This window comes from Hyperoodon ampullatus (genome assembly GCF_949752795.1).
Source record: "Hyperoodon ampullatus genome assembly, chromosome: 10".
Taxonomy (NCBI): domain Eukaryota; kingdom Metazoa; phylum Chordata; class Mammalia; order Artiodactyla; family Ziphiidae; genus Hyperoodon; species Hyperoodon ampullatus.
The window spans coordinates 11,977,123-12,002,188 of record NC_136923.1 but is presented as its reverse complement, the minus strand read 5'-3'; the positions used below and the strand labels follow the sequence as shown (position 1 = coordinate 12,002,188).

The following is a 25,066-nucleotide window of genomic DNA, read 5'->3' as shown; positions in this document are numbered from 1 at the left end:
CAGGGTGTGGGCACATGAAAACTTTGGATATAATGGGAAATTATGGTTTGGCGTGAGTATGGTGCTCCGCTGGGTCACTTTTGTTAACTGGCATCACTGTATGTCATGGTAATAGTACTGGTCATGAGAGCTGATAGCACTGTTTTAGGACAGGGCGGGAATTACCTGAATTGCCTGCCTTCTCTGACCTGCAAGGCTGAATCACAGTGTTTATAACCACTCCCCACCCCCCAGAGGCGTCGTGGGTCTATGTTTCAGGTGCTTCCTAACCACTGTCATCATGAGGGTCCCAGTGTGCCCACAGAACCCATTTTAAATGTCCGCTAGGACCAAGTGACATAAGGGGGAAACTGTGCCCAAACCAAGAGGGGCCTCTTTGACCCCAGTCAGTTTCTGCAGACATGTTTTTGGGGTGTCAAGTGGCACATTCTCAGTCTGGTGATGCTCTTGACCCATGCGCTGCCGTGGGGCAGGGTGTCTTTAGCCAGGACGCAGCAGCTGGTCACCCATGGTTCAGGCCAGCTGCCCCCAGTAGCTCCTCTTCATTTCTTCCTCCCTTTGTGTCTCCAATTAGAACAATGCATCCAAGTTGCTCCTGGCCATCATGGAGAGCAGGCATGACAGTGAAAATGCCGAGAGGATACTCTATAACATGAGGCCCAAGGAACTGGTGAGTCGGACGGCCGAGCCTCTGGCCGTGGCGCTGCCCCACATCAGAGCTTCACTTGTGGCAGAGCAGGGCATCTGCCTCCTCGAGCTTTCTTTACGATGCCAACGATCAGAAGTGCCGAGAGAACGTTTGATTCGGGCCCCTGCCTAGGGCAGGGAAGTGAGCCCTGCGTGGAGTAAGTGTCCTCTGCCTTCAGCACAAACACGCATGGAAGGCTCCCTGGCCTATTTCCCTTGGGGGAGGTGGCACCGGGACAGGTCTGGGAGCCCGGCAGACTGGAATTCACGTCCGTTGCTCTGCCGTTTGCTGGGTCCCCTTGGGAGGCCCTTGAACTCTCTGAGCTGCACTTCCCTCTTCCCTAAAAGGGAGATGATGGTATCAGCTAGTCCAGAGGGTTGCTTTGGAGACAAGACAGATGATTCCCACCGGGCCCTGCGCACAGTACCCGCACACACAGTAAACCCTTCGAGAATGCATGGTCTCCTCTTACTCTTCATTCACTGCCGCTTTGTACCGTGTCTTCTTCCAGGGCTCAGGAATTCACATCTCTTCTTGGTGCCCGTAGGCTGGGCAACAGAAGGGTGTTTTGTGGGGTGCTGATGTTTTGGGTTTTTTTTTTTATTTGTTTGTTTTGCGGTACGCGGGCCTCTCACTGTTGTGGCCTCTCCCGTTGCGGAGCACAGGCTCCGGACGCGCGGGCTCAGCGGCCATGGCTCACGGGCCCAGCCGCTCCGCGGCATGTGGGATCTTCCCGGACCGGGGCACGAACCCGTGTCCCCTGCATCGGCAGGCGGACTCTCAACCACTGCGCCACCAAGGAAGCCCACTGATGTTTTGCGTTTTTTATAAAAGAAAACACAATCTTGTTTATATTTGGGGGGTGAGATTCACAATTGGCTGTGACTTCCAGGCTGGGAGTCTGTGCTGCAAACTGTGAGACAGCAGCTCTCAGACGCTGAACCGAGCTGAGGACGGAACTCTCTATTTGGACTTTTTCCCACACAGATGAACTGTAACTGACAGACCTAAATGAGGGCACTGAAACTTTCCTGCCCCCCGGTGACCCAGTGTGCACTTGGGGCCAGGCTGAAGTCCCTTTATGTGTTCCTTTAAATAAAGTTCACAGCAAGCCCAGCTCTTTGATCTCTGAGGTCAGGAGTGAGTTCTCAGGCTGAGATGGAAGTCCTTTCCGAGTTTACGTAATGGCTTATGTAACTGGGGTTGGGGGAGGCTGGGATCTGTCGCTCCTGAGTAGGGAGAGGATGACTTAGCAGAGACCCCGCTCCAGTTCCCATCAATCCAGAGCACGCCCCATCTTGGGTGGGGGACCTGGCAGCACCCCGGGCTCTAGGTGCCACTGACTCCCGGGTCGCCCCCTTGTGGTTGATTAGCTTCATTCCCGAATCTCGGAGAAGAGTCAAAGGCTTCCGGGAGCAAACACGGTTCTGAGCATGCGCAGAGCGAAGACGCTTACGTGTCTGGAACACGTGTGTACATTTGTGTGTGCACGCGTGTGTGTGCATGCATATATGTGTGCGTTCAGGCTCCCACGTCCCGCGCAACACGTTGTCTGTTCAGTTTGGTTTTGGAGAAGCGAAGGGAAGACAAGCTCAGAGAGCGAGGGTCTTGCCTCCAAAATTATTTCTAGGGCCTGACCTGACGTCAGTACAGACATGTGCATCCCCCTGCCGTGCTTGGTCTTGGATAACAAGAAATAATTCATAGTAATGGCCTCGAGGCGATGCAGGAGGCGGAAATGCCTTCTGAGTCATCAAAGAAAATGATTAATTTTTAGTACAACTTAAGGGTTGAACGCATTGTATTCTTAATCGTTGAATGATTAAATCTTGAATGATAGGTTCATTTGATAAATATTGGCCGGGCCCTGCTTTGTCCAGGGCGTTGTGCTGGGCACCAGGGAGGGACTGAGAAATGGGCAGAGCCAGCCGTGTTCCTGGGGAAATGAGGCCAGTGGCTGGGAGCAGGAAGGCCGGCACCGAAACGCCCTGGGAAGCGTGCTCTCGGCGTGAGACAGTCAGGGGCAAAGCTCAGCTCACTGGCCGTGTGAATTTCAGCACGCCTCCTTCCTCTCTGGGTCTGCTTCCTCATCCATAATCAGGAGGTATCTTTTTTTTTTTTTTTTTTTTTTTTTTTTTTTTTTTTTGTGGTATGCGGGCCTCTCACTGTTGTGGCCTCTCCCGTTGCGGAGCACAGGCTCCGGACGCGCAGGCTCAGCAGCCATGGCTCACGGGCCCAGCCGCTCCGCGGCATATGGGATCCTCCCAGACCGGGGCACGAACCCGTATCCCCTGCATCGGCAGGCGGACTCTCAACCACTGCGCCACCAGGGAGGCCCAGGAGGTATCTTTGACATCTCATAAAATGTTTATGAGCATTAAAGTTTCTGAAAGAATGAAGATACTAAGCACAGTGCTTGGCACATAGAAAGTGCTGGTAGATGTCGCCTGTTAGTGGTATTTTCTTCACATGGAGTAGGCTGTGGGAGACAGGGAAACATTTGGAGTCAGAAAATAGTTTCATCAGCTATTCCTAAAGGCAAATGCTTTCCTTTTTAGTTTTTCCTGAAATGGCAAAGGTAGGAGATGGGGAGAGTTGGCAGAATGAAACGGAGAGAAAGGGACAACGTGGCTTCTAGCCTTTGTTTGTATCATAGCATTGTTTGGAGGCTTTTGGGGGTTTTTTTTTAGCCACTGTCCCGTTCTAAAGTAGAAGGGCATGGACCGGCCACAGAATGTCTCGTGGCCTAGCGAGAGCGAATGGGTTCCCCTCTCATTTCATTGAAGGCTGATTGGTGGTAACTGCCTGCGATCATGTTGAGAAGCATTCTGAGGCTGTGTCCACGCCTGCTGGCTGAGCCTACTGAGGCTATGGGCAGTGTCTGCTCCAGGAGGGGAGACTGAGAGTATGCATGCTGTCGTGGCCAGTCCTCCGTGGGTCTTCCTTGAAGCAGGAACTCTGTTCCCTGGCTCTTCTTGCAGGTGGAAGTGATCAAGAAAGCCTACATGCAAGGCGAAGTGGAATTCGAGGATGGAGAGAATGGCGAGGACGGAGCTGCTTCCCCCAGGAATGTGGGACACAACATCTACATCTTAGCTCATCAGGTGCCACCCCTCCCCACGACCACCTGCTGGCCAGGATTCCATGCTGTGTGCCCTTAAACTTACTTTTCCTTTAAGGTTTTAGCCTGAGCTTGTTTGGGTTCGTGGTCACGGGTACTGCCAGCCACCTGACCAAATGTGCCGAGGTCCAGGATGCTTCCATTGCCCATTCCCGTAGGGTCATGTCCTTGGAAACTCCACGTTTCTTAAAAGCGTTCGCACTGAGCAGTGACACTTGAATAGATCATGACTGTGTCTCAAGACAGTTGAAAGGAGTCTTAGTGTTTTTATAAATATTGATGAGTCCGTCTTAACCATCTAAAGAAATAAACGTCAGCTGCCTGACCGATCGCACTTGGCAATCTTGGGGAACTTGTCATGATGACTTCTTTTTGTTTGCATTTTGGGGGATGTAGTAATACTTCCTACCCTGGCACCAAAAGGCCCTGTTTCGTAACTCTCTTCCCAAGTGGCTGGGCTTTTGCAGACACTTCCTCTTTCTGGAGGCTGATGTGTGTGGGCAGCCGGGAACTCTGCTGCAGGCTGGCACTTCCTGTCCCTTTCACCTCTCTTAGGTAGAGGAGTTTGGTAGAAAACAGGGATGGGATTGGGCCAGAGGTTGATAGGTCCCTGCCCCTTATCTCCTCCATTCCTGGCATTTAGCCCCTGAGAGGTCTCGGGACATTCCGAATGCAGGCTCCGTGGGGCTGGATGGATAAACCCCATCTCCCTCCTGCCTGGCTAAAGGAATCAGGGCAAAGCGGGACCTCGAGTGGGCATGCGCTTTCCACGCTGCTCTGCCAGAGCTCAGAATAGTTGCCGTGCAGCGCGCCCCTTGATGGGGAGGAGAGGTGCCCTCGCCTCCTTTGCCCCCCAGCTTGCTGCTCGTTACTCTGCGTCTTTTATACCCAGAGCTGGAAAGGAGCTGTGTGTTCCTGTTGCAGAGACACATGACTCCCCTGTTTTCTGTATTTGTGTTCTAGTTGGCTCGGCACAACAAAGAACTTCAGACCATGCTGAAACCTGGTGGCCAGGTGGAGGGAGACGAAGCTCTGGAGTTTTACGCCAAGCACACGGCCCAGATAGAGGTAAAGGCACGGTAAACTCGGGGCCAGGGCCTGTGTCGAGGGCCTCCGGTGTGGGTGCCCTGGGCTGGGGTTGGCATGCAGTCATTGGTCGGAACGGTAAACAGGTCGTGGGAAGCTACAGTGCACCAGGGCCTGCACTCAGTGGTAACAGCCAGTGATGGCCAAGCCGGTCCCGAGGCCTGCGTAAGGCCTGGCGAGAAGGCAGGTGAGTCCACATAAGGAGACGCGCCGTGCATTCTGACAGGGCCGTGAGGACAAACGAGGCATCACGAGACGGTCCCCCGGAGGGACCTGCTGTGGACTGTGGTGGTCAGAGAGGCCTGTTCTGAAGAGTGGTATCTAAGCACAGACCTTCAGAAGGATGAGAATGAACAGGCAGAGCCGGGAGGCAGGAGCTTGGCAGACACGGGGAGGCCCTGAGGTGGGAGGTGAAGGTGAGGAGGTAGGAGGGAGAGCAGCCCACGATCAGAGAGGGAAGACGGGCGGCCCAGAGCCTGCAGGACCGTGTCCGCCATCCTCAGAGGAAGTCTGGACTTGACCCTCAGAGCAGTGTGGAATCATTGGAGGCTTGTACACCGAGGAGTGATACGACCAGATCTGCCTTAGAGGAAACACACACTAGAAACAGAATCCTCTCCATTTCGCAGCTGGGAAAACTCTGAAATAGGACTCAGAGAGGTTGTGTCATCTGTCCGGTTATCCCTGTCAGGGCTGGAATTTTCACCCAAGTCTGGCGCTGACCCCCGAGCCTATGGGTGCTTTTTATGTCACCTGCCTTGTCTCCTGGCAGTCGAGAGAGCACAGACCTATGGGTGCAGGCTGTGGGCAGTCAGCGATGGTGTGTCTGTCTTGTTTGGCTAGTGAGGAAATGCACAGATTCAGTATCAGTGTCGGGGCAAAGATTTTGAAGGACTCACAGACTCCTTTGGGCCGTGTGAAATGTTCAGGATGGAGTCTTGTAAGAGTATATTCTCACCCGCGGTCTCGGGTCTCTGGGCTGTCCTAATGAAATGTGTCATTTCACTGATGAGTTGATCATGACAGTGTGTGTAAGCACATATTCTTGACTTATTGTTGATGACCAGAAGTTTGTCCTCTGGAGCCCTTAGAAGATGAGCTTCAGGTGTTTGCGGTGTGGAATGTCGGAGGAGAAGGAGCCTTGGAGATCATCCCAAGCTCCTTGGCTCACCGGGGAGCAGACTGATGCTTGATCAGATTAAGAGGTGTGAACAAGGTCATCCACCCCGTTAGAGGTGGCAGAGTGGCTGAGTTCTGATTCCCGACTGTAAGTTTACTGAAATAAAGAGGCATGGATCAATCTTAAAGGACAGAGAGAAATGGCCAGCCAGGGTGTCCCGAGCTCTTAAATCCTGTTCCTGGGCAGCTGCCCGTACCTTCCAGCCTCCCAGGGAATTACCTATGCAAGGCGGAGAGCGCTGTCACTCCCTGGGGCTCTTGCAGACCCCTTGTGCCTTCACTCTGGTCACTCGGGCCGGGTAGCCCTGGAGTCTGGGAGTCAGTTCTTGCCAGGAGGCCTCCTGTGTCCTCCTCCGTTGCCTCCTGAGCCCAGACACACTTCTGAGATCATGCTCCTGCCGTGTAAGGGGGGGCTGATCCAGAGCCCACTTGACGGTGTCAAGCAGGGCGGCTCTGGACAGTGGGAGACTTCAGACCGTGTGTGCACCCGTGGTACCAACCCCCGCACTACAATTCCAGTTAAATGAGGTTGGCTTATGAACCACAATTAGTATGATAAGGAAGCTTCCATAACCTGATCTCCAACTCACTTTGGAAGCTGTTGGTCTCAAGATGACGTCTCCCAGAATTTATGGAGGCAGGGCTGTGGGAACCTGTCTCGTTTCTGAGAGTTTCCCACTACAGCTTGACCTGAGTCACCTCTCTTGCTGCGCTGGGAACAGTGTTGGGAGAGAGAGAACCAGATCTTCTTGTAGAGGGCGTGAGCCCTGGACCTCACCTGACTTGTCCAGCCTCTGGGGAGGAAGGGTAAATGGAGGCCATGTCCCTATGATACTGCAGCACGTACCCCTTTGGAAATCTCTGCCCCCCAGGACTATGACAATGTAGTGTTGAAAAATTTGAACAATCTCGACCAGACAACTCTCTCTGGGGATTGAACCTATCTAGGAAGGGCCTGGGGAAAATCTGTGAGGTATCCACCCCAGGACCCAACAAAGCTAGTTTAAAGAACAGTGAGTTCTACTATACCAGTGTTAAATGGGCATATTGGTTCATGCATTGCACATGTTAGATGCCGTGACAAGTCAGAGGTAGGAGGTCACTGCAACTGCATAAACCAGTGATCCCCTTGTAGAGTTCCTATCTAGGAAAAATAACGCAACTTTGCAATCTGAGGAAGGCTATTAGGTGAGGTTTGCACCACAGCCTAGTGCTGCAGTAGGATCGCCACTGGCCATGTTTGGCTATTTACATTAAAATTAAGTATTAAACTCAGTCCCTCGGTTGTACTAGCCACACGTGCTAGTTCTCAGTGGCCACGTGTGACTAGTGACTCTCCTTTTGGATGGGGCAGGCCCACAGATACAGAACCATTCCATCGTTACAGAAAGTTCTACTGGATATCCCCAGCCCAGAGCCTCATCTGAATATGTACACAAAACACACTTTAAATTGTTCCAGATAAAACTTAGTCACTAGTCAAAATAATGGGTCTGAGGTTAGAAAAATACTTTAATAGACTTACCAAAACTGTTTTCTTATAGCTCTAAGAGATACAGCCCAGTCTGGGAGCTACAAAATCACAGAAGACTGGATCAAGTCTGTGTTGTGCTGGATCTTCAATACTGGGCCCGTGGCCGGTGCAAAGATCCTTAGTTTTGTGTTGGTTTTTGAAGATGATGACTACTGAACCTCGTCCATTTTTTCCCCCTAGATTGTCAGATTAGACCGAACTATGGAACAGATTGTTTTCCCTGTGCCCAGTATATGTGAATTCCTAACCACGGAGTCAAAGCTACGAATCTACTACACTACAGAGAGGGATGAGCAAGGCAGCAAGATCAACGATTTCTTCCTGCGATCCGAGGACCTTTTCAATGAGATGAATTGGCAAAAGAAGCTGCGAGGTAGGTCAGCAGCGCCTCCGGAAGCTCCAGAGACACGCGGTTCTGGGGTCTCACACAGCAGGGCTTGGTGGTGGGTACGTGGACCTCCAAGTAGGAGCAGAGGTGGTGCGATTTAGAATTCTGTCCCCCTCTGGGCACCAAGAAGACTGGGCACCTTTGGAGCTGATAAGTGTGCTCCAGCCTTAGGGAGGCGCCTCCCCTGGAAGGGCTTGCTTCCTGCCGCCTTTGATCTGATCCGCTTGCAGAGCTCCAGGGAGAACTGGGCATGCCCTTTCTTGGTATCTTGATGTAGAAAATAAAAGGAGCGGAGAACAGGCGGGCCTGGCGCTCACAGGATGGTGCATTTGAGCCGGAGATTCAGCCCACTTGACTGCTCATTTACTAGCCCACCTGCTCGGAAGACGCCGGTCTTCCCCCTTTTATGGGGTAGCTCGGATTTGAGACCCTAGTGTCTTTTTATAGTCAATGGAATCATTTACCGTTTGAGATGCGTCATTGGTCACCAGTGCGTCCCGTGGCGGAGCCCAGCCAGGCGGGCTGCAATTACTCATCTAAAATACTTTTATAGGGCTGTCCCGGAGGGCTTCTCCGCGCCCGGTTTTCATTAGGGTTTTAACGTGATCCTGCAGTACCGACAGTATGCTAGGCGCCAACTGTTAGGACCAACGTAGAGAGGACGGTACTTTATTCCTGTCTGTTAGTCAGGAGCCAGGATTTTTATTTGAAACCCTGGATTCCAGCTGCAGTTGTGATCACTGGGGCTCCTGCTGCGGTGAGGGGAAGCTGGGCTAGAGGTCAGTTTCTGGACGCTTTTGTCCTCTTCCGCCCCTACCAGCCTGGGCTGGCACAGACCAGCCTCCTCTACTGCTTCCACTGCACTGCTTTGCTCCCTGCCTCCCCAGATTCGGTTGGTGTCCGAGGGGCTTGTGCAAGCAGGCTGGCCAGGGGGCGCTGTTCTCACCTCACTCCCACTCCATCTTCCCTGACGTCTAAGGGGCATCTCATCGTCCGGCACTTTAAAGCATTATCATATGTTTTGCTGAGCCGACCCATTCCTCACCCAGCCCCATGCTTGGCGTCTGGACCACCTTTAGCAGAACAGTGTGCGTGTCCTCCTTGGTGTGGCCCTCAGAAGACCTAGGGGACAAGTTGCCCCACTCTCTGTGTGTCCTCGTAGCTTCTGTGGGTTTGATCTAAGCTCCTCCAGCTCAAGCATTGTCAGTAGTGTTGAATGTCTACACAGCAGCATGCTTGGGCAGTAGGATAAAAGAGATACCCAGAAAGGTAGACATAGACCCCATCCGTCGTGTACTCTTGTGTTTTCAGCTATTCCATTAAATAGAAGGGAAGTTCCTCTTATTTGTTGATTTTGCTCCTCACTGAAATAGTCCATAATTCCAGCTTTAGGGGACGATCCTGAATTCGTGTATCCAAACCTCCAAAATAGTTATTAAAATGGTGATTTCACCCTTACCAATGTATGGGTCTAGTAAGTACTAAGACTGGTCAGATATATTCATTCTCTCAGAATTGTGTTATCAAATAGGTATATAAAATAGGCTGTCCAGTGGGGCTTATGAACTGAAAGAAGGGTTTTTCACCTTTTATGATGAGGTGAGATACCTGGTCATCCCTGAGATGTTGTCGTCAGCCTGGCATAACAGGAAGACCTCAGCCCCAAGAGGTGGGAGATCTGAATTCCGTGCGCCTTCTGCCACCCCCTGACTCCGTGGCTCTGGGCAGATGACTTAACTTCTTCTAGGCCCTCACCTGTAAAGTGGGGAATTAAGACTACCTGATTGTTTGATTGATTGCAGAATGGCCACCTCATCATTCCAAGATTTATGTTGCATTGTAGCTAATACCTTCTCTTACTAAGTCTGTCTTTGTTTCAAAAACAGTTTTTGTTTCAGTGAAGCTTAAACACAGCTATGGCTGTCAACTGAGAGATTTTAATTGGCTTCATAGCTTTCTGTGGTAAGAGAAAAATTGAAAGTAATAACGGAATTAAACATGATTTGCATATTTAGGAAGGGGAGAGATGTACTCAGAGGTGCAATGAAATGAAATATATTTTCTTCTCTATGTAGCTTATTTCTCTTCTAATAAATCTGCAGAAAAGATTTCTGTGGCTTATTCATGAAGCTCCTCTTCCTTTTCCTGAAAGGATCACAGAGAATCATCTGCGCTTTGGAGAATCTGTAGCTAGGGCTCAGGTACACAGTAAGGTCTGTCTGAGACTCGGATCGCTTCATCTTTTCTTCTGCAAGTATTAAGATACTCAGGTCCTGGGCTCTCTTGAAACCCTCTTCCCTGCTCTCCTCAAAACACACACATACACACACGCACACACACGCACACACATGCACACACCCATTCTGTGCGTTCGCATCCTCTGTCCACTGTGCCTGTCTGACATCTTCACCTGAAGATCCTGGCCCCAGTGACGAGAAAACCCTGGGCTAAGAAAACTAGAAGATAGTGAAAGGAAATTGAGGCAGAGTTGCACATGCTGACACTTTGTTATGTGATATTACGTGGAGTTTACCCTCATGGTTTATTACACTCACCAGAGTAGAGTGGGAAATTCTCTTGCTATATGCACATGGGGTCCAAGTCCTCACGCAAGCCCCAGTTCCTTAAAAACAAACAAACAAACTAGGGAAGAGGGTTACCAAGAGATGCCCCAGGTGCAGTTATTTAAATTGCCCTGCCCATCTGGGATCATGGTACCCTGTCTTCTTGCACCTGCGTAGATACCCAATTGACTTGAAGGACAGAATGTTTGTTCATATTCAGAGTGACACCACAACTTAAGTACAATGTTATAGCCTTATAAAAGTAAGATTTGTGAACTGTCTGCCATAGTTGAAGACCGTCATACAGCAGCTACTCTCACACTTAGTATTGAGGGCTCCTCTGAAGAGAATTCTGTCTTACCCATCACCGAGCCCTGCCATTTCCTGCCTTTTTGTCTGTTATACATACACTGATGTGGGGAGGATTTTGTAAATTCCGGTGAAACCATCACTCAGCTTCAACGGTTTTCAGCCCTTTGCCATCCTTGCCATGTGTCTCTTCTGTGCTCTCTGGAGTTTTCATATTCAGATCAGAAATGGGCTTCAGTCCCAGAAGAAACACCACTAGCCATTGTCTACAGAATGGGTGATTTCTCATCTTAAACTTGCTTTGGCAATTAACTTATGAAAAAGTCATTCATTAACTATAAGTGGGACTGATTCCTGGTCGGCTCCTCCACTGAAAGGTGACATGAGCCACTTCACTTTGTCCCTGTCACTGAGCCCAGCGGGACTCTGAGCTGGGGAATGAGATCTCCATGCCTTCTATCCTCTGCTGGGCCTCAGTTTCCCTCATCTATAAAATGAGATCTTTTAAACTAGATGATGCTTATAGCTCTAAAACTCTACAGTTTGGAAACATGGTGTCTTACCAAGTGCAAACATGAGATGAGGAGTTATTAAAATATCCAGGGCTCTGTTTAATTATGCCATAACTTTATTTTGGATAGAAGCTTCCAGAGGCTTGGCTACTGCTATAGGCATCGTTCGAGTCATTGGATTTGTCCCTGTCCTAAAGTTAAATGATGACTTCATTGGGAAAGAGAAATAACACGCTAGAGATCCATTTTCACATACTCCACACTTTTCTTTGGAGGGGGATAATGTTGAATGAGACTGTCTTTTGGAAACTTTGCCTCTGGCGTGGAGATGGGAATTATTCCTGCCATACCTGTTTTTGAGCATCATCCTAAGTGTAAGGCACCACTGAAGAGTTCAGAGGAAAAGGAAACACCAGTGCACACACTGTGGTCACCGGCTTGTTCTCCTCCTGCTGAGATGCAGCCAGTGTGGTATCAACTGTCGGTAACAATGGATTAAGATGGCAGCACTGTCTCAAGGGTCTCTCGCCCTTTGTGAGGGCTTTGGTTCCACATCCTTTCTCTACTGTAGCCTTTGCAAATGGGTGCTCCACTGCTGACCGTCCACGCAGAAGTCCCACTCCCAGTTCCTCTGCCCGCCCCGCCAAGAATGATCCCCAGACTTCAGGAACATGGCAGATGACCTGGTGTTGGGAAAGGGATCATTATCTTGCTTTTAGTCACCAGTGAGTTGGTGAAGAATTTCGAGCAAGGGAAGAGTGTGGAAGAGGTAACGTTGTTCCTAGCCTGGGGCCCAGCTGGGCCAACTCTGAATGCTGTGTGTCCCGCCCCCACAACCAGCGCCCCCCACTTCTCAAAGTCTCATTGAATTTTCGGGTCTCCTCAGGCATCTCCTTCAGTCCCAGCACCCCAGGGGCAACTGAGGACTCGGCGCATGAACCCTGGATAACCCCCAAGATTCCATAACTGATGGTGTTGACAAGGGCACGCAGGGTTTTTAGATGCTCCAACGTTTCCCCTTTCTTCTCCTTCGTAGCCCCCAATACATCTTCTGTTCCAGTAAGTCCTCTAAACAGAAACAAACCAATCTGGTGTCGTTCTGAGCCTATGAGTCACCCTCAAAACAAACGATCGTTTTTACTGTTGTGGTAAAAACTGGGAACAAAAGTGGACTTGTAGGGGTGGAGCGGGAGGGCCATGTGGGTTCCCAGTGTTCTGACTTTTGCAGTCTTGCACCTCACGGGGCTCTTTCCTTGTTTCCACAGCCCAGCCCGTTCTGTATTGGTGTGCCCGCAACATGTCTTTCTGGAGCAGCATTTCGTTCAACCTGGCTGTCCTGATGAATCTGCTTGTGGCCTTTTTCTACCCATTTAAAGGAGTCCGAGGAGGTACCACCCATATCTTTAATTTCCAGGAAAATTCCAGAAGCAGCAGGAAGGCTGTGACTTGCATCTTAAACGTGACCCCTGGAAGTACTGGTGCAAGTGATGGGATCCCAGTTACCCATTTTCAGACCGAATGAGAGTGTAGCTTTTACCATGGGTTTATTTTTAAATCTAACTTGAAATAATATAAATCGTATGTCCGTATTTATTTACCAGGAAAGAAAGAGAGGAAGCTATATACAGTATTAAAACTGTAAGAGTTCATCTTAGTCAGCCTCCTTGTTTTATATGTTGGGAAACTGTTTGCCAGAGAAGCTGAGAGATTTAGCCAAAGTCACACAGCCAGTTAGCGACCGAGCTAACCCTAGCACATAGATATTTTGATGCTCAATCCAGTAGATGTTTTTTTCCCATGCCATACTTGTGAAATTGATTTCAGGCTAAAGAATTGGTAAGAAATCTCTGGAATTTTTTTTTTTTTTTTGACAAGAGGTAGGGTGAGGCAGGGCTTGAGTGACTGCAGACTGCACATCCTTGCTGTTTAGTCTATTAAGAGCTACATGCCATTATTCACATAATGAAACGTGCTGTCCATGGTCTTGATAGATTTCCCCCACCACTGTCTCCTTCCAGTCATCTGTATGCACATTCTGCACATTTTGCTGAGAAAAGGCAAGCCGTTCAGGAGGGGCATTTTTCTGTTTGGGGCTCCCGGTTTGCGTAACAGCTCTCTGGAGACATTTATGCGTGTGGGGTTCTGGGGGTTGGCGGAAGCTCCTCTTCTATTAAACATCTATGGCCTACTTTTCTGACACCTGCTACAGCCTCCTGGGAGGCCTACTTTTCAGCTCAATTTCTCATCAGAGCTTTTTGGCAGATCACCTCCCATATGTATGTCACAACCTGCCAGGAGCCACCTTGTGTGAAACATAATGGGATGAAGAGCCCAAAAGTAAGACCAAAAAACAACAAAAAAAACCCAGGAACAGTGCAGAGGTAAATTCCAGGCTCAGCTCTGGATTTAATAATGCAGATGTCATAAACGTAATGGAAGTAAATTTAAGGTCAGATTTGAAAGTGGTCGTATGTTCTGTGATGTGTCTAACTTACCCATTTGAGGCGTTAGCTTTTCTGTTTGGCCTGAAGCTATGTTGAAGGCTCCATTTAAGTGATGTTTCTCCCCCCAAAAGCCGTACTTAAACACAAGCCCAAGGGGCATTTTCCTTTAAAATGCAATATCAGGAATCATAAGTGTCCTTGGCTGCAAAGTTGGGCAGGTCCACAGGGCTGCAGGGTGCTCCCCCTGGGGGACGTCTGCCTTCATCAGGCTGCCAGTCAGCAGAGGTCAGAGCGCAAAGTGGTCAACCAAGGGCTTAGGTGGAGGGGACGGAGCCCAGGCCTCGCTTCACCTCTGGGGAGCTGTTGTGCACCTCATAGCAGATTCTTCAACTGTTACTTTGGATGTGTTTTCATTTTACCCTCCACTTCTTTAAAAATATTTAAAATTGATTTTTTTAATATATCTTGGCCATTTTCTTCGCTGGTCACTTGTGGCAGTTTTGAGGCCAGTGCTGGGGCCAGTTCATTGACACCTCTCTCCTCTTCAATGATAAGCCTCGTCCAGTGGAACAGCTAGATTTACAAAGTCCAGACTTCGTGTCTAGGCCTGGCTCTGCCACTCAACCTGCCACGTGACTCTGGGCGAGCCATTTCAATTAGTTCTCCTTATCCTCTGTGTTAAGAGGTGCTTAAATTGAACCAGTAGTTGTGAAACCTAGGTGTGGATTTGGAAATTCCTGTAGAGGTCAGGAGAAGATAGTTGCTGACCTAGTCAGGATCTCTGGAGCATCCTGTTTCTTGCCCATCCAAGTTCAAGAACTACTGGATGCAATGATTCTTAAAGGTCCTTCCAACTTTACAGTGGTGGCACTCAAGGTGGCATCAACCCTGGCTTTCTGTTTTGGCAGCATTGGCTTTAGAACTTCATGCAGATAGGCTCAACAGAAAATGTAATTAGATGTCCTTGGAGAGAACAAGGTTGATCCAACCTAAGGAAGCCCTTTCCATTATGCAGTGACTGAGATCACCTCAAACACATCCACTCACTCAGAGGGATTTATTTTTTTCTTTTGGAAGATGTGTCAGGGGCATCTTCTGTACTCACTGTTGACCATCTTCAAGAGGAGGGTTGTGTTAGCCCGGTCTAGAAACAAAATCTGATTGGTTACCTGAAAGTATTTCTTTGAGAGCAATATTTCTGCTCATTGAATCCTGAAACCAGGATTTCCAAAATGTCCCTCTTTCAGGTGTGTAATTACCTTGCTATGTGTGCCGATGTGGCTCTGTGACTTCCAAGGCTTGTGGCTGCCAAGGACACTGTGGCCTTAAAAGCTCCCTTTTAGAAGTATCATTTTCCCCCTTTATCAGAACTGATGAGTCACAGCGTCTTTGAAAAGGATGAAAATTGGGCATCTTCAGATTTCATACTGAATTTGTAAACATGGCATGATGATTAAAGCACATAAAGTACTACTTTTTAAACTTTCTTACTGTTGAGAATTTCAAATATATAGACAAGTAGAAAGAACAGTATAATAAGCTGCCAAATACCCATAAGCCCAGCTTTAACAATTACCAACATTTTGCCAGTTTTGTTTCATTTATACTCCTACTGTATTTTCTGCAAGATTTTAAAGAAGTCTAGACATCTTGTCATTTTGCCCATAGATATTTCACTGTGCATCTGTAACTTCTAAGAATATTTTAAAATGTGTATAATCACCATACCATTATCATATCTAACAAAACTAACAGTAAATCATGTCATAGCCTGTCCATATTCATGTTTCTCCAGTTGTCTCAAAGAAGTCTTTCTATAATTGTTTATTTGGAATCTAGCATTAATTTTCACCTCTGTTTTTATAGTGGGAAGACAGCAGGTTTTTATATTGTCCCCTTCAGGATTTGAGTACATGTGTTGTACTGGTCACATTTATTACACTGAGCTCTTAAGAGCAGTTTAAGATGATAATCAAGTGCTTAAGAAAATGAAAGGCAAGCCACAGGCTGGGAGAAAATACTTACAAATCATACATCAGACAAAAGGCTTATATCCAGAATATATAAAGAACTCTTACAACTCAACAATAAAAAGATTTCCTAATTAAAACAGTGGGCAGAAGATTTGATCAGTTACTTCACACAAAAAAGACATATGAATGGCCAAGAAGCACATAAAAAGATATTCAGCATCAGTAGTTATTAGAGAAATGCAAATGAAAACCACCATGACACATTACTAGAAACCTACTAGAATGGTTAAAATTAGAAAAACTGACCATACCAAGTATTGGTGATGATGTGGAGCAAGTGGAACTCCCATATATTACTGATGGGAAGGGAAAATGGTACCATCAGTTTGGAAAACAGTATGGTTAGGTCTTCTAAAGTTAAGCATGTACTTAGGATCCCAAAATCTACTTCCATGTTTTTGTCCAAGAGAAGTGAGAACATACACCCACCCCAAGATTTGTACTTGGTTGTTTCCAGTAGCATTATTTGTAGCAACTCCAAACTGGAAACAGCCCAAATATCCATTAATTGTTAAGTGGATAAATCAATGGTGGTATATTCATATTACAGAATACTATTCAGCAATAGAAAGAACAAACTATTAATATACACAGTAACCTGAATGGATCTTAAAAATTTTGTTAAGTGAAAGAATTAAAAAGACTACCTACAAATATGACTATTTTTCTCATTTCATGAAATTCTGGAAAATGCAAAGCTGCAGTGGTAGAAAGCAGGTCCATATTTGCCTGGCATTGGAGATGGGGGAAGGCATCAGTTGCAAAGGGCACAAGGAAACCTCTTAGGGTGATGAAGTTGTTTATATTTTGATTGTGTTGGCAGTTACATGAGGTCCTATGACTATACACACTGCCAGAAGTCATCAAAATGTGCACTTTAAAACGGATGGATTTTTTTTTTTTAATGATCGTTAAGGACCATTCCTCCAGGGGCGTATATACTCCTGGTATATGCTGTGTCACCTTAGGCAAGATACTTAGCCCAAGATGCCGTTTCCTCTGGGGTAAAATGGAGATGATAACAGCAACCTCATAGGGTGATCAAGAGGGTTAAATAAATGATAATCAGCGTAAATGGCTTAATACAATATCTCACAATTGTTAAATGCACAGCAAGGGACACCTAGGCCCCAATATGCACTCCTTCCTGAATTCTGAGAAGCTTCTGCCTTTCGGTGCCCATTCCTAATGAGGTTTACCTTTGAAGGATATCCAAAGGGAAGAGGTAGGTGGCTGGGGTTAGGGGAACCGTTTTCAGAGAGAAAGTGAGTCTCAGCAGGTGTGGACGAAATGAACTAGGACAGCCAGCAGGCTCGTGGAAGAGCTGGAACCTGCCAGGGCGTCTCTTTCCCGGGCGGCGCTTCAATCCCGGCAGTTCTGGAGAATTGAAACTCCTTTATATAAGTGGCCTTAATCATGTAGTGCTACTTGTTTACATCTGAAGGAAACTCAAAATGTGACAGCATTTGAAATAGGGGTGTTTTTTTTTTTAATGAGTGTTTTACAGAACCTTATTTTTAGCCCTGTTGGCTCATGTTATATAACCAAGCCGTCTCGTGGGACACTCTAAATAGAACTTGCAATAGCAAGAGATGACAAAAACTGGTAGAAGCTCTTTGACTACAAGGATAATCTAATTGTAGGATGATGCTAATGATACGGAAGTTGCCTTCCTCCTTGCCTTGAAGAAATCGGATGCAGGCAGGGGACCTGCAATTTTCCTTAGCATACTTTTAATAGAAATTAGAAGTTTATTCTTCCAGCTCGCCTCCCCTAAGAGTAAAGTGTGACACATGTATGAGTTTTGCTCATGGAACAAACTCATTTGATGGGTGCCTACTGGGTGCCCAGTGCTTCCCTTGGGGAATTTGGAGTCTGGTGGGGATGGGGTTTAGGGAGGGGGCAGTGACCGCTAGAGAACAGTGTCCCCTAGGGATGACCAGGGGTACAAGAATCAGAGAAGGAAGGAGCACCTGGCATGTTTTGTGAGGAGGAGACTTCCTAGAAGAGGTGACATCGAAGCTAAGACTTAACACGAGTGGGAAAGGGAGAGAATTTCCCAGGTAGAAGGAACATGTATCAGTAGAAGGCTTGCAGGTAAGGGAACATGGGTGTGATTGGTTACGTCGGGGGCAGAGAACTGGACGTGAGGGTTGGGACACACGAGGCCAGAGAGGTGGTTGAAGAAAATGACGTTACACCTGTTTTGGACTGTCACCTGTACCCGGTGAAAGCTCTGATCTCTGAGAGCCCTGCCTTGTCTTTCCAGGAACCTTGGAGCCACACTGGTCAGGGCTGCTGTGGACAGCCATGCTCATATCTCTGGCCATTGTCATTGCCCTCCCCAAGCCCCACGGCATCCGGGCCTTAATCGCTTCCACAATTCTCCGGTTGATATTTTCGGTCGGGTTACAACCCACGTTGTTTCTTCTGGGAGCTTTCAACGTAAGTATGAATACCTTCATCGCCACTTTTTTGTTTACATACAAGTAGGAATGCCTTCCGTCCTCTCCAGAATCTTGGCCTGTGCTTCCGGTGCCGAAAAATATTATCTGGGTCAACTGTTAAAATAGTGGAAGCAAGGAGAGCTGCGGGTGGCCGTCTCCCTCTTCCCCGCCTCACGAGACGGTGAACCTCTTAACGTACTCTCCGGGCACCGGCAGTCTCATTTTCAGGGAATATTCCTCTCAGAATTAGGCAGACAAAGGGAGAGAAGTTGAGATCTGGGTTAGTTTTGCCAATCAGGTCAAAGGTGTGCTAGGACGAGAGATTTGAGCCAGTAAGTCAAATGACCGAATGTTAACACAGCACCCAGTTCTGGTGAGGACCGCAGAGAAGCAAGAGGAACTGTTGACAGAGATGGAGCAGAGGGAGAGGTAAGAGGAGAATCAAGGAGAGTCACCTCAAAGTCAGTAGTGACATTTGGAAATGCTGTTTCACCGCTGTGGACGGGTAGGTGCCGGCTCCATCTGCGGAATTCCTAGGAAATGGACACAGCTGATATAAAGCCATAAATTGGAGAGGTTTCCTGGTGAAAAAAAGGAACAAATTGGGACATGTGGGGATCTAAAACTGCCTTCCAGAGGTTTCTGCCCTGAGTGTATAAGGAAACTGAGGTCACTGTTCAAAAGTGGAAGTGATACTGCAAAAAAGGTAAACCCAGTAATTGAGGGCAATCATAAATGTCCCCCAGTGGCTGTTCTTAAAGAATGGAGACAGTGGGGCCAGGAAGCAGGGGTTGAGCAGAGCATCTTCCCCACAGGCCACAGCGGCGAGGGAAGCCCGGGCCTGCTCAGGAGACGGCCACCCGTTGCGCTTCGCCTCCTCTGTGGCTCACGTACTGACACGCAGGGCCTGATCCTGTACAGGGAACCTGGGCCCTGCATTTCAGGAAGACGCACTGGGGCTTCATCCTCCAGGGCAGCGTGTTCCAAGTTGATAAACCTTAGGTGACAAGAGCGTTCCTTGGTCAAATCCATGCGCGAAATGCTGGGTTAAGCAACATGAAAGGTTTTTCACGGCAGCATTTCTGAGACTTTAACATGCTGATACGGGTTATGAATCTGTAAGAAAGGGACACCGGGTATTCGTGTTTCCCGAACTTATTTGCCCACGTTTTTTGTAAAGTATCACTTGGAATTAGTGTTGTATAGAATATAAGTTGGGAAATTCTATTCCCAATAGTGGGAAATGATTCAGGGTTTTTCTCAATTCAGTGGTTGAGAAAATTCCCTTGGTAGTGGCATGAATATACACGGATTTGAGCAGGGGGTTGGGGGACCAGTTAGGGCCTCTAGCAGGGCTTTCAGTTACGTGTGACGAGCCTGCATCTTGGTCATAACGGAGAAGAAGGAAGGTACACATGTCAGAGCTTCGGAGGGAACAGTGACAGGTGGTGGGCGCAGGGTCTGAGCCTTAGCCTGAAAGCAGTGCGGGGCTTGGTCTGGGTCCTTTTCTCCAGGCAAAGAAGGTATCACTGTCTTGACTGGGTGATGAAGGAGGCAAGTATAGCTCCAGGTTTTTAGTCACGGGAGGCTGGGAGAAGAATGATGCCTCCAGCTAAAACGAAGTCATGCAGGACCTGGTTTTCAGGGTGAAAATAGACCAAAATTGTTGGCTCACTGGGCTTGGGGTAACAAGACAAGCTATTAATGTTGGGTCTGATGTTTGGAAATCGGGCATGACCAGAAGGACAGAGCCCCATCAGCGTTGAAGCAGGAAATGCAGGCTTCACCTGCAGTGAGAGGAAGCTTTTTAAGAAAGAAATACAGGAGAAACAAATAAGTAAAAGGAAAAAACACTCAGTATTTTAGAGGTTGTCTTCTGCGAGTTAATTCTTTTGTTTCTCTGGCCTTTGATCATTCCATAGTTTTCTCTTTAACATAAATCAGTTGGGAGAAAGACTCCGTTTGGATGATTAATGACCATTCATAATACCATTAGCTCGGGGGTGGGGGGTGGGGTGGGGAAGCTGAAACAGTAAACAATTACTCAGAGGGGATAACAAAAGAGGAACGTTTACATGCAGCAATGGGAGAAGGAATAGCAGCTGTGGACACACAGTGAAGGAATGTTGGAGATCTAAGAGCTGGGGAAACAGCCCAGGGTGGTATCCTGGCAGCCACGTGCAGGGACGGTGGTGAGAAGGGTGCTGCAGGAGCTGGGGTTGGGTGCTAGGAGTGGACAGGGCAAGACGGCTGTGTGTGCCCTGGAGAATCCCTGGGGACGTGGGGAGAGCTGCTGCGGTAGAGAGCTGGGACCAAAAGCCACATCTGACACTAACCAAAGTGGGGTCCGTAGGACGTGGGGACAGCAGACTAAGACCATGAATAGGAGACAGTTGCTGGTGAAGCAACAGAGAAAACGGGGGCGGAAGTTAAAGGGGAGAGTGGACTCAGGTGAAGTGGACTGCTCTGTTGTTAATACCGCAGGTGCCTGGGCTGGTGTGGGGTCCTGGAATGTCAACCAGAGCGTGGCCTTTTTTTTTTTTTCCCCTCTCTGAAACCCCAGCAACACAGTTCTTTCAGAATGAATGATGCTTTCTCACCCTAAAAAAGACCCTACACTGGCAAAGTTTAGAATATTAGAAGAAAAAGACCTGGTGGATTGAAAGGTTAGCCTGTCTGAGAAAGCCGAACCTTCTCCATGGGTGTTGGCTTCCCCCCTTATCTGATTGCCGAGAAGCTCGCTTGCACTGACCCACCAGATTAACTGGCACCGCTTCCCCAGCACCTGTGGCCAAGCTAGCTCGGGTAGCAGGAGATGGTTTTACCAAGTGCAGCCGAAGCGCATTCTCTCCACCTTTCTCCTGATTCGGGTTTTTCTAGCAGCATGTTGCTATAGGCAGACTTCAGTCATGGGGTTTCTCTCAAAGGTGGGACTCTGTTATACAGTAGGTCAGCCTTCAGTTGCAGGGGTCAGAAAACCTAATCCACGCTAATATAAGCAAAGGAGAAAATGTGACTGAGAATCCTAGGCCCTGGCTTCAGGTGTAGCTGAATTCAGGAGGCTGGACAGTAGCGTCAGGGCTCAGTTCCTCTGTTTTGGTTCGGTGCTGGTGGTACCCTTGGGCTCCATGGTAATGCAGGATGGATGCCAGCAGCCTCAGAGCTCACTTTCTGTCAGGTCCAAGGTCAGGGGTAAAGAACAAAGTTGTCTTACGCTGCAGTCCCAGGAAGGATCTCAGTGGGTGTCATTGACTCTATTTGGTCACGTGCCCATCCGTGAACCAGTCGTCGCCAGGGGATTGCCATAATTCCGACTGGCCAGGATGGAGCCCCACCCAGACCTCAAGGACCGATACATGGGAAGGGATGGATTCCCAGAGGAAAAATAGAAGTTATTCCCAACCCAAGAAGGACCAAGCGTTGGTACTTTACGAGGCCCCAGTGTGGCTCCTTCTGGGGGATAAGAGTAGTCTTCTTGGAGAGCGGGAGGGGATCTGATAGTATAGGTTGGGAGGGAGACTTACATTTATTCTTTATACTCTTTTATGCTATTGGGAAAAAATGCTATTACTTTTACCATATGTATATGACTATTTCAATGAAACATGAGTTTATGAAAAGGAAGAAATCAGGAAAATCACATTTCTTTGCTTATTAATAAGGTTACATACTTTTCATAATTTTTTAACTTTTTATTGAGATGTAATTGACATATAATATTGTATTAGTTTCAGGTGTACAACATTTTGATTTGATATGTATATGAGTTACAAAATGAATACCACAATAAATTTAACTTTCATCACCAAAAGAAAAAAAAAAAAAAAGAAGTTATTCCCAGAAAGGGGGCAGGGGAATAGAACTCATCCAGAAGTCACTTACTTTCCCCTGCCCACCCCAAGAGAATTCTCATTTTCCCTGTAAAATTAGGAGCAGTGGATGACAAGAGCTGGCTGCTTCTCATTAAATTGCAACCCTCTAATGCCTAGAATGTAACAGAAAGTTAGAAAACACTTTTAATCATGCTGATCACAGGGTTCGTGGATTGAGGTGACTTCTGTGTTTGACTAACTCATGTAAGGATGTTAGAAATGATTCATATCTCATCTTGAAAATCATAATTTCAGTACGTGTTAATTTTGTTTGTGTCACTTACAAATGCCACTTGATTAGTGTTGCACATGAAGTTATTTGACTGTCACATTAACTTGCAGTATGCCTGAAAAGCAAAGTAATGAAATGACTTTGATCCGCAGAACAGTTCTCCGCGCGTTCGGTGGGCCCTGGGTGCAAAAGGAAGCTTTGGTTTGGGCACAGGCGCTGAGACACGCTTGGGGGCAAACTGCCCTCGGCTCTCGTGAAGAGTCTCGAGTTCGGCCTGGTCCGTGCTTATCTGACTGTTGCTGTCATTGTTGTCAGGTCTGCAATAAAATCATCTTTCTGATGAGCTTTGTGGGCAACTGTGGAACATTCACCAGAGGCTACCGAGCCATGGTTCTGGATGTTGAGTTCCTTTATCATTTGCTATATCTGCTGATCTGCGCCATGGGGCTCTTCGTCCATGAATTCTTCTACAGTTTGCTGGTGAGTTGCTGGTGTTGAAAGATTTTACATGTGGGCAACTAGGAGAGCATCCTCTGTCGTTCCTCCCCTCACAGACCCCTCTTTTTCATGGTGACTGGTGTGCCTGGTCTGCGAGGTCATAGCCCGCCCTGTACACAGCGTTTGGGGCATCTGGAGAGGAAAGCTACCCAGGGAGCAGGTCAGCTATCAGGAACCCAGGAAGTGCACGATCACACTGCATGATCATGATGATAGATGATGCCCGCCATCTGGGTCAGGAGATGTTGCCTCCATGTGCACCTTTGTCTGTCTGATTTCTTGGCCTCAGCCAGCACTTACAAGGAGAATGTTTTTGTGACTATCACCTTCTGACAGTTCTCATGGGATCCATTTTCCAGTGAAAACATGTAGTGCCAATAAGAACAGGAGCCATTTTCAAAGACCCAAGACCCATAACAATGAGCTTGCTAGATTTATTGATCCAGGAGACCTTTTCAACAGAAGTTGTGTTCCAGTCTGAGCCGAGTGGTTAAATGTCTTGATTTTCCATTATTTTCCCCCTGAGCAGGTTTTTAAATGACAGACCTCTATCTGCTTATTCTCCTGTCATTACAGGGAATCTTGACCTGTAGAGTTGTAGATAAAAACCCACTTCATTGTACCTATGTCAAATGACAGGAAGCATAAAACTGACCTTTCTGCGAGCAAAACCATCCATAAAGGGAATAGAAGAAGTATTAGAATGTTTCTGATGATAAAAAATGATCAAGGCCTAAGGGTTGACTTAAGACGAGGGACTTGGGAATACCCTGGCAGTCCAATGGTTAGGACTGTGCGCTTTCATTGCCAAGGGTGCAGGTCCGATCCCTGGTTGGGGAACTAAGATCCCACAAACCGCATGGTGCAGCCAAAAAAAAAAGAAACGACGAGGGATTTACTTGCAAAAAACAGAGCAAGGAAGGCACTTCCAGGAGTTGCCGTCCATGTGGTCTCCGGGCTGGTGACTTAACTGCTCTGTGCCTCAGTTTCCCCATCTATGAAATGGGGAGAACAGTCCACTTCCTGGCAGGGCCATCATAGGGATTTTCTGCTACTTCGCGTGTCAGGGTCTGAGAACAGCACCGCCACAGAAATGCTGAGCGATGGCTGGCTGTTACTACCGTCTCTGTCATCCTGTCTCCCCTCTCCTAGCCAGACACCATCAAGGATGCACCACTGAGGCCTCCAGGATTAGCTCCTTCCTTTAGTGGTGGCTGTTGGCAGACTGCGGGATATGGATATGGATTCGTTTCCCTCATTTTAAAATAGGTCTGGCCGTACTTTGAGGTTTTAGGCAAAGAGGTCTCTGGATACACTTGTGATGGCCATTACGTGCCCTATTTTGGTCGCTCTCTATCAGAGATCTTTAGAGCTCTGTGTATATTTCTAAGCCTTTTTGTCTCATGCAGTAACACCCCTGGGTGGGGTTCCTGTTTGTGAGTGTGGGAGGCTCAAGTCCGGAACCTGACAAATTCCTGTCCTCTCTCAGTGGGGAGGCAGAATTGAGTCGGGGTCTCTCCCACCCCTGCTGAGGGGTCTCTCCCACGAGGTAGGGGAGTGCCCTTCAGTGCCATCTCGCCCTGGCAGAGAATGACTTTTCCGACCATCTATATCCCGTTGGCTCTGTGTCTTGTTCTGTTCATCAAATCGTCTTCTTTTGGTCATTGGCAGTGCCAGCCGATGCCAGAACTAGACGTGGTGGGTGTCACGGTGAGACGAGGCAGTGTCGTCCCAGCCCTCACGGGCCTCACAGTGTAGAAAAGAATAGTTACTGTCGCTTACTGTTCCCTGTGTGCTCTTTCTGTCCCCTCTCACGACCACCTTTGAGGCGGACGAACTCTGCAAATTACCACTGGCCAGGTGGAGCCTGGTGAGGCAGGTCACCTGCCCAGAGTCGCACCACAAGTCAGGGGCAGAGACCACGACAGCGACGCAGCTCTGTTGACCCCCGGGTCTAAGTGCTTAAGCACGGCCCTGAGCTGCCTTTCATTTGAGCCTGTGAAAACGTCCCTGCTTCGGTGAAACTGGTATTTCACATTGCAGTCTGCGTGCCTGCCTTCCCGTCCCTCACCTGTCACAGAAGGATCAGAGGGGCTCCGAGCTCCTGGGGATTCTACCTCGGCTCAGTGCACTTGGAGAAAGACTGACCAGGGTCAAAT

General features: G+C 48.1%; 1 protein-coding gene across 5 annotated transcripts in view; it reads left to right on the top strand.

Moving 5' to 3' along the window:
* The window catches only part of ITPR1 (inositol 1,4,5-trisphosphate receptor type 1), a gene marked incomplete at both ends in the record, with an annotated part of 307,403 nt that overhangs the window by 247,497 nt on the left and 34,840 nt on the right, over nucleotides 1-25,066 (top strand). For all 5 annotated transcript variants that reach the window (XM_079713011.1, XM_079713008.1, XM_079713010.1 and 2 more), the window contains 7 exons: nucleotides 575-670; nucleotides 3,670-3,792; nucleotides 4,773-4,877; nucleotides 7,789-7,981; nucleotides 12,647-12,769; nucleotides 18,128-18,303; nucleotides 22,725-22,889. In XM_079713011.1, coding sequence (XP_079569137.1) covers nucleotides 575-670; nucleotides 3,670-3,792; nucleotides 4,773-4,877; nucleotides 7,789-7,981; nucleotides 12,647-12,769; nucleotides 18,128-18,303; nucleotides 22,725-22,889 — 981 coding nt within the window. The remainder of the gene's footprint in view (nucleotides 1-574; nucleotides 671-3,669; nucleotides 3,793-4,772; nucleotides 4,878-7,788; nucleotides 7,982-12,646; nucleotides 12,770-18,127; nucleotides 18,304-22,724; nucleotides 22,890-25,066) is intronic.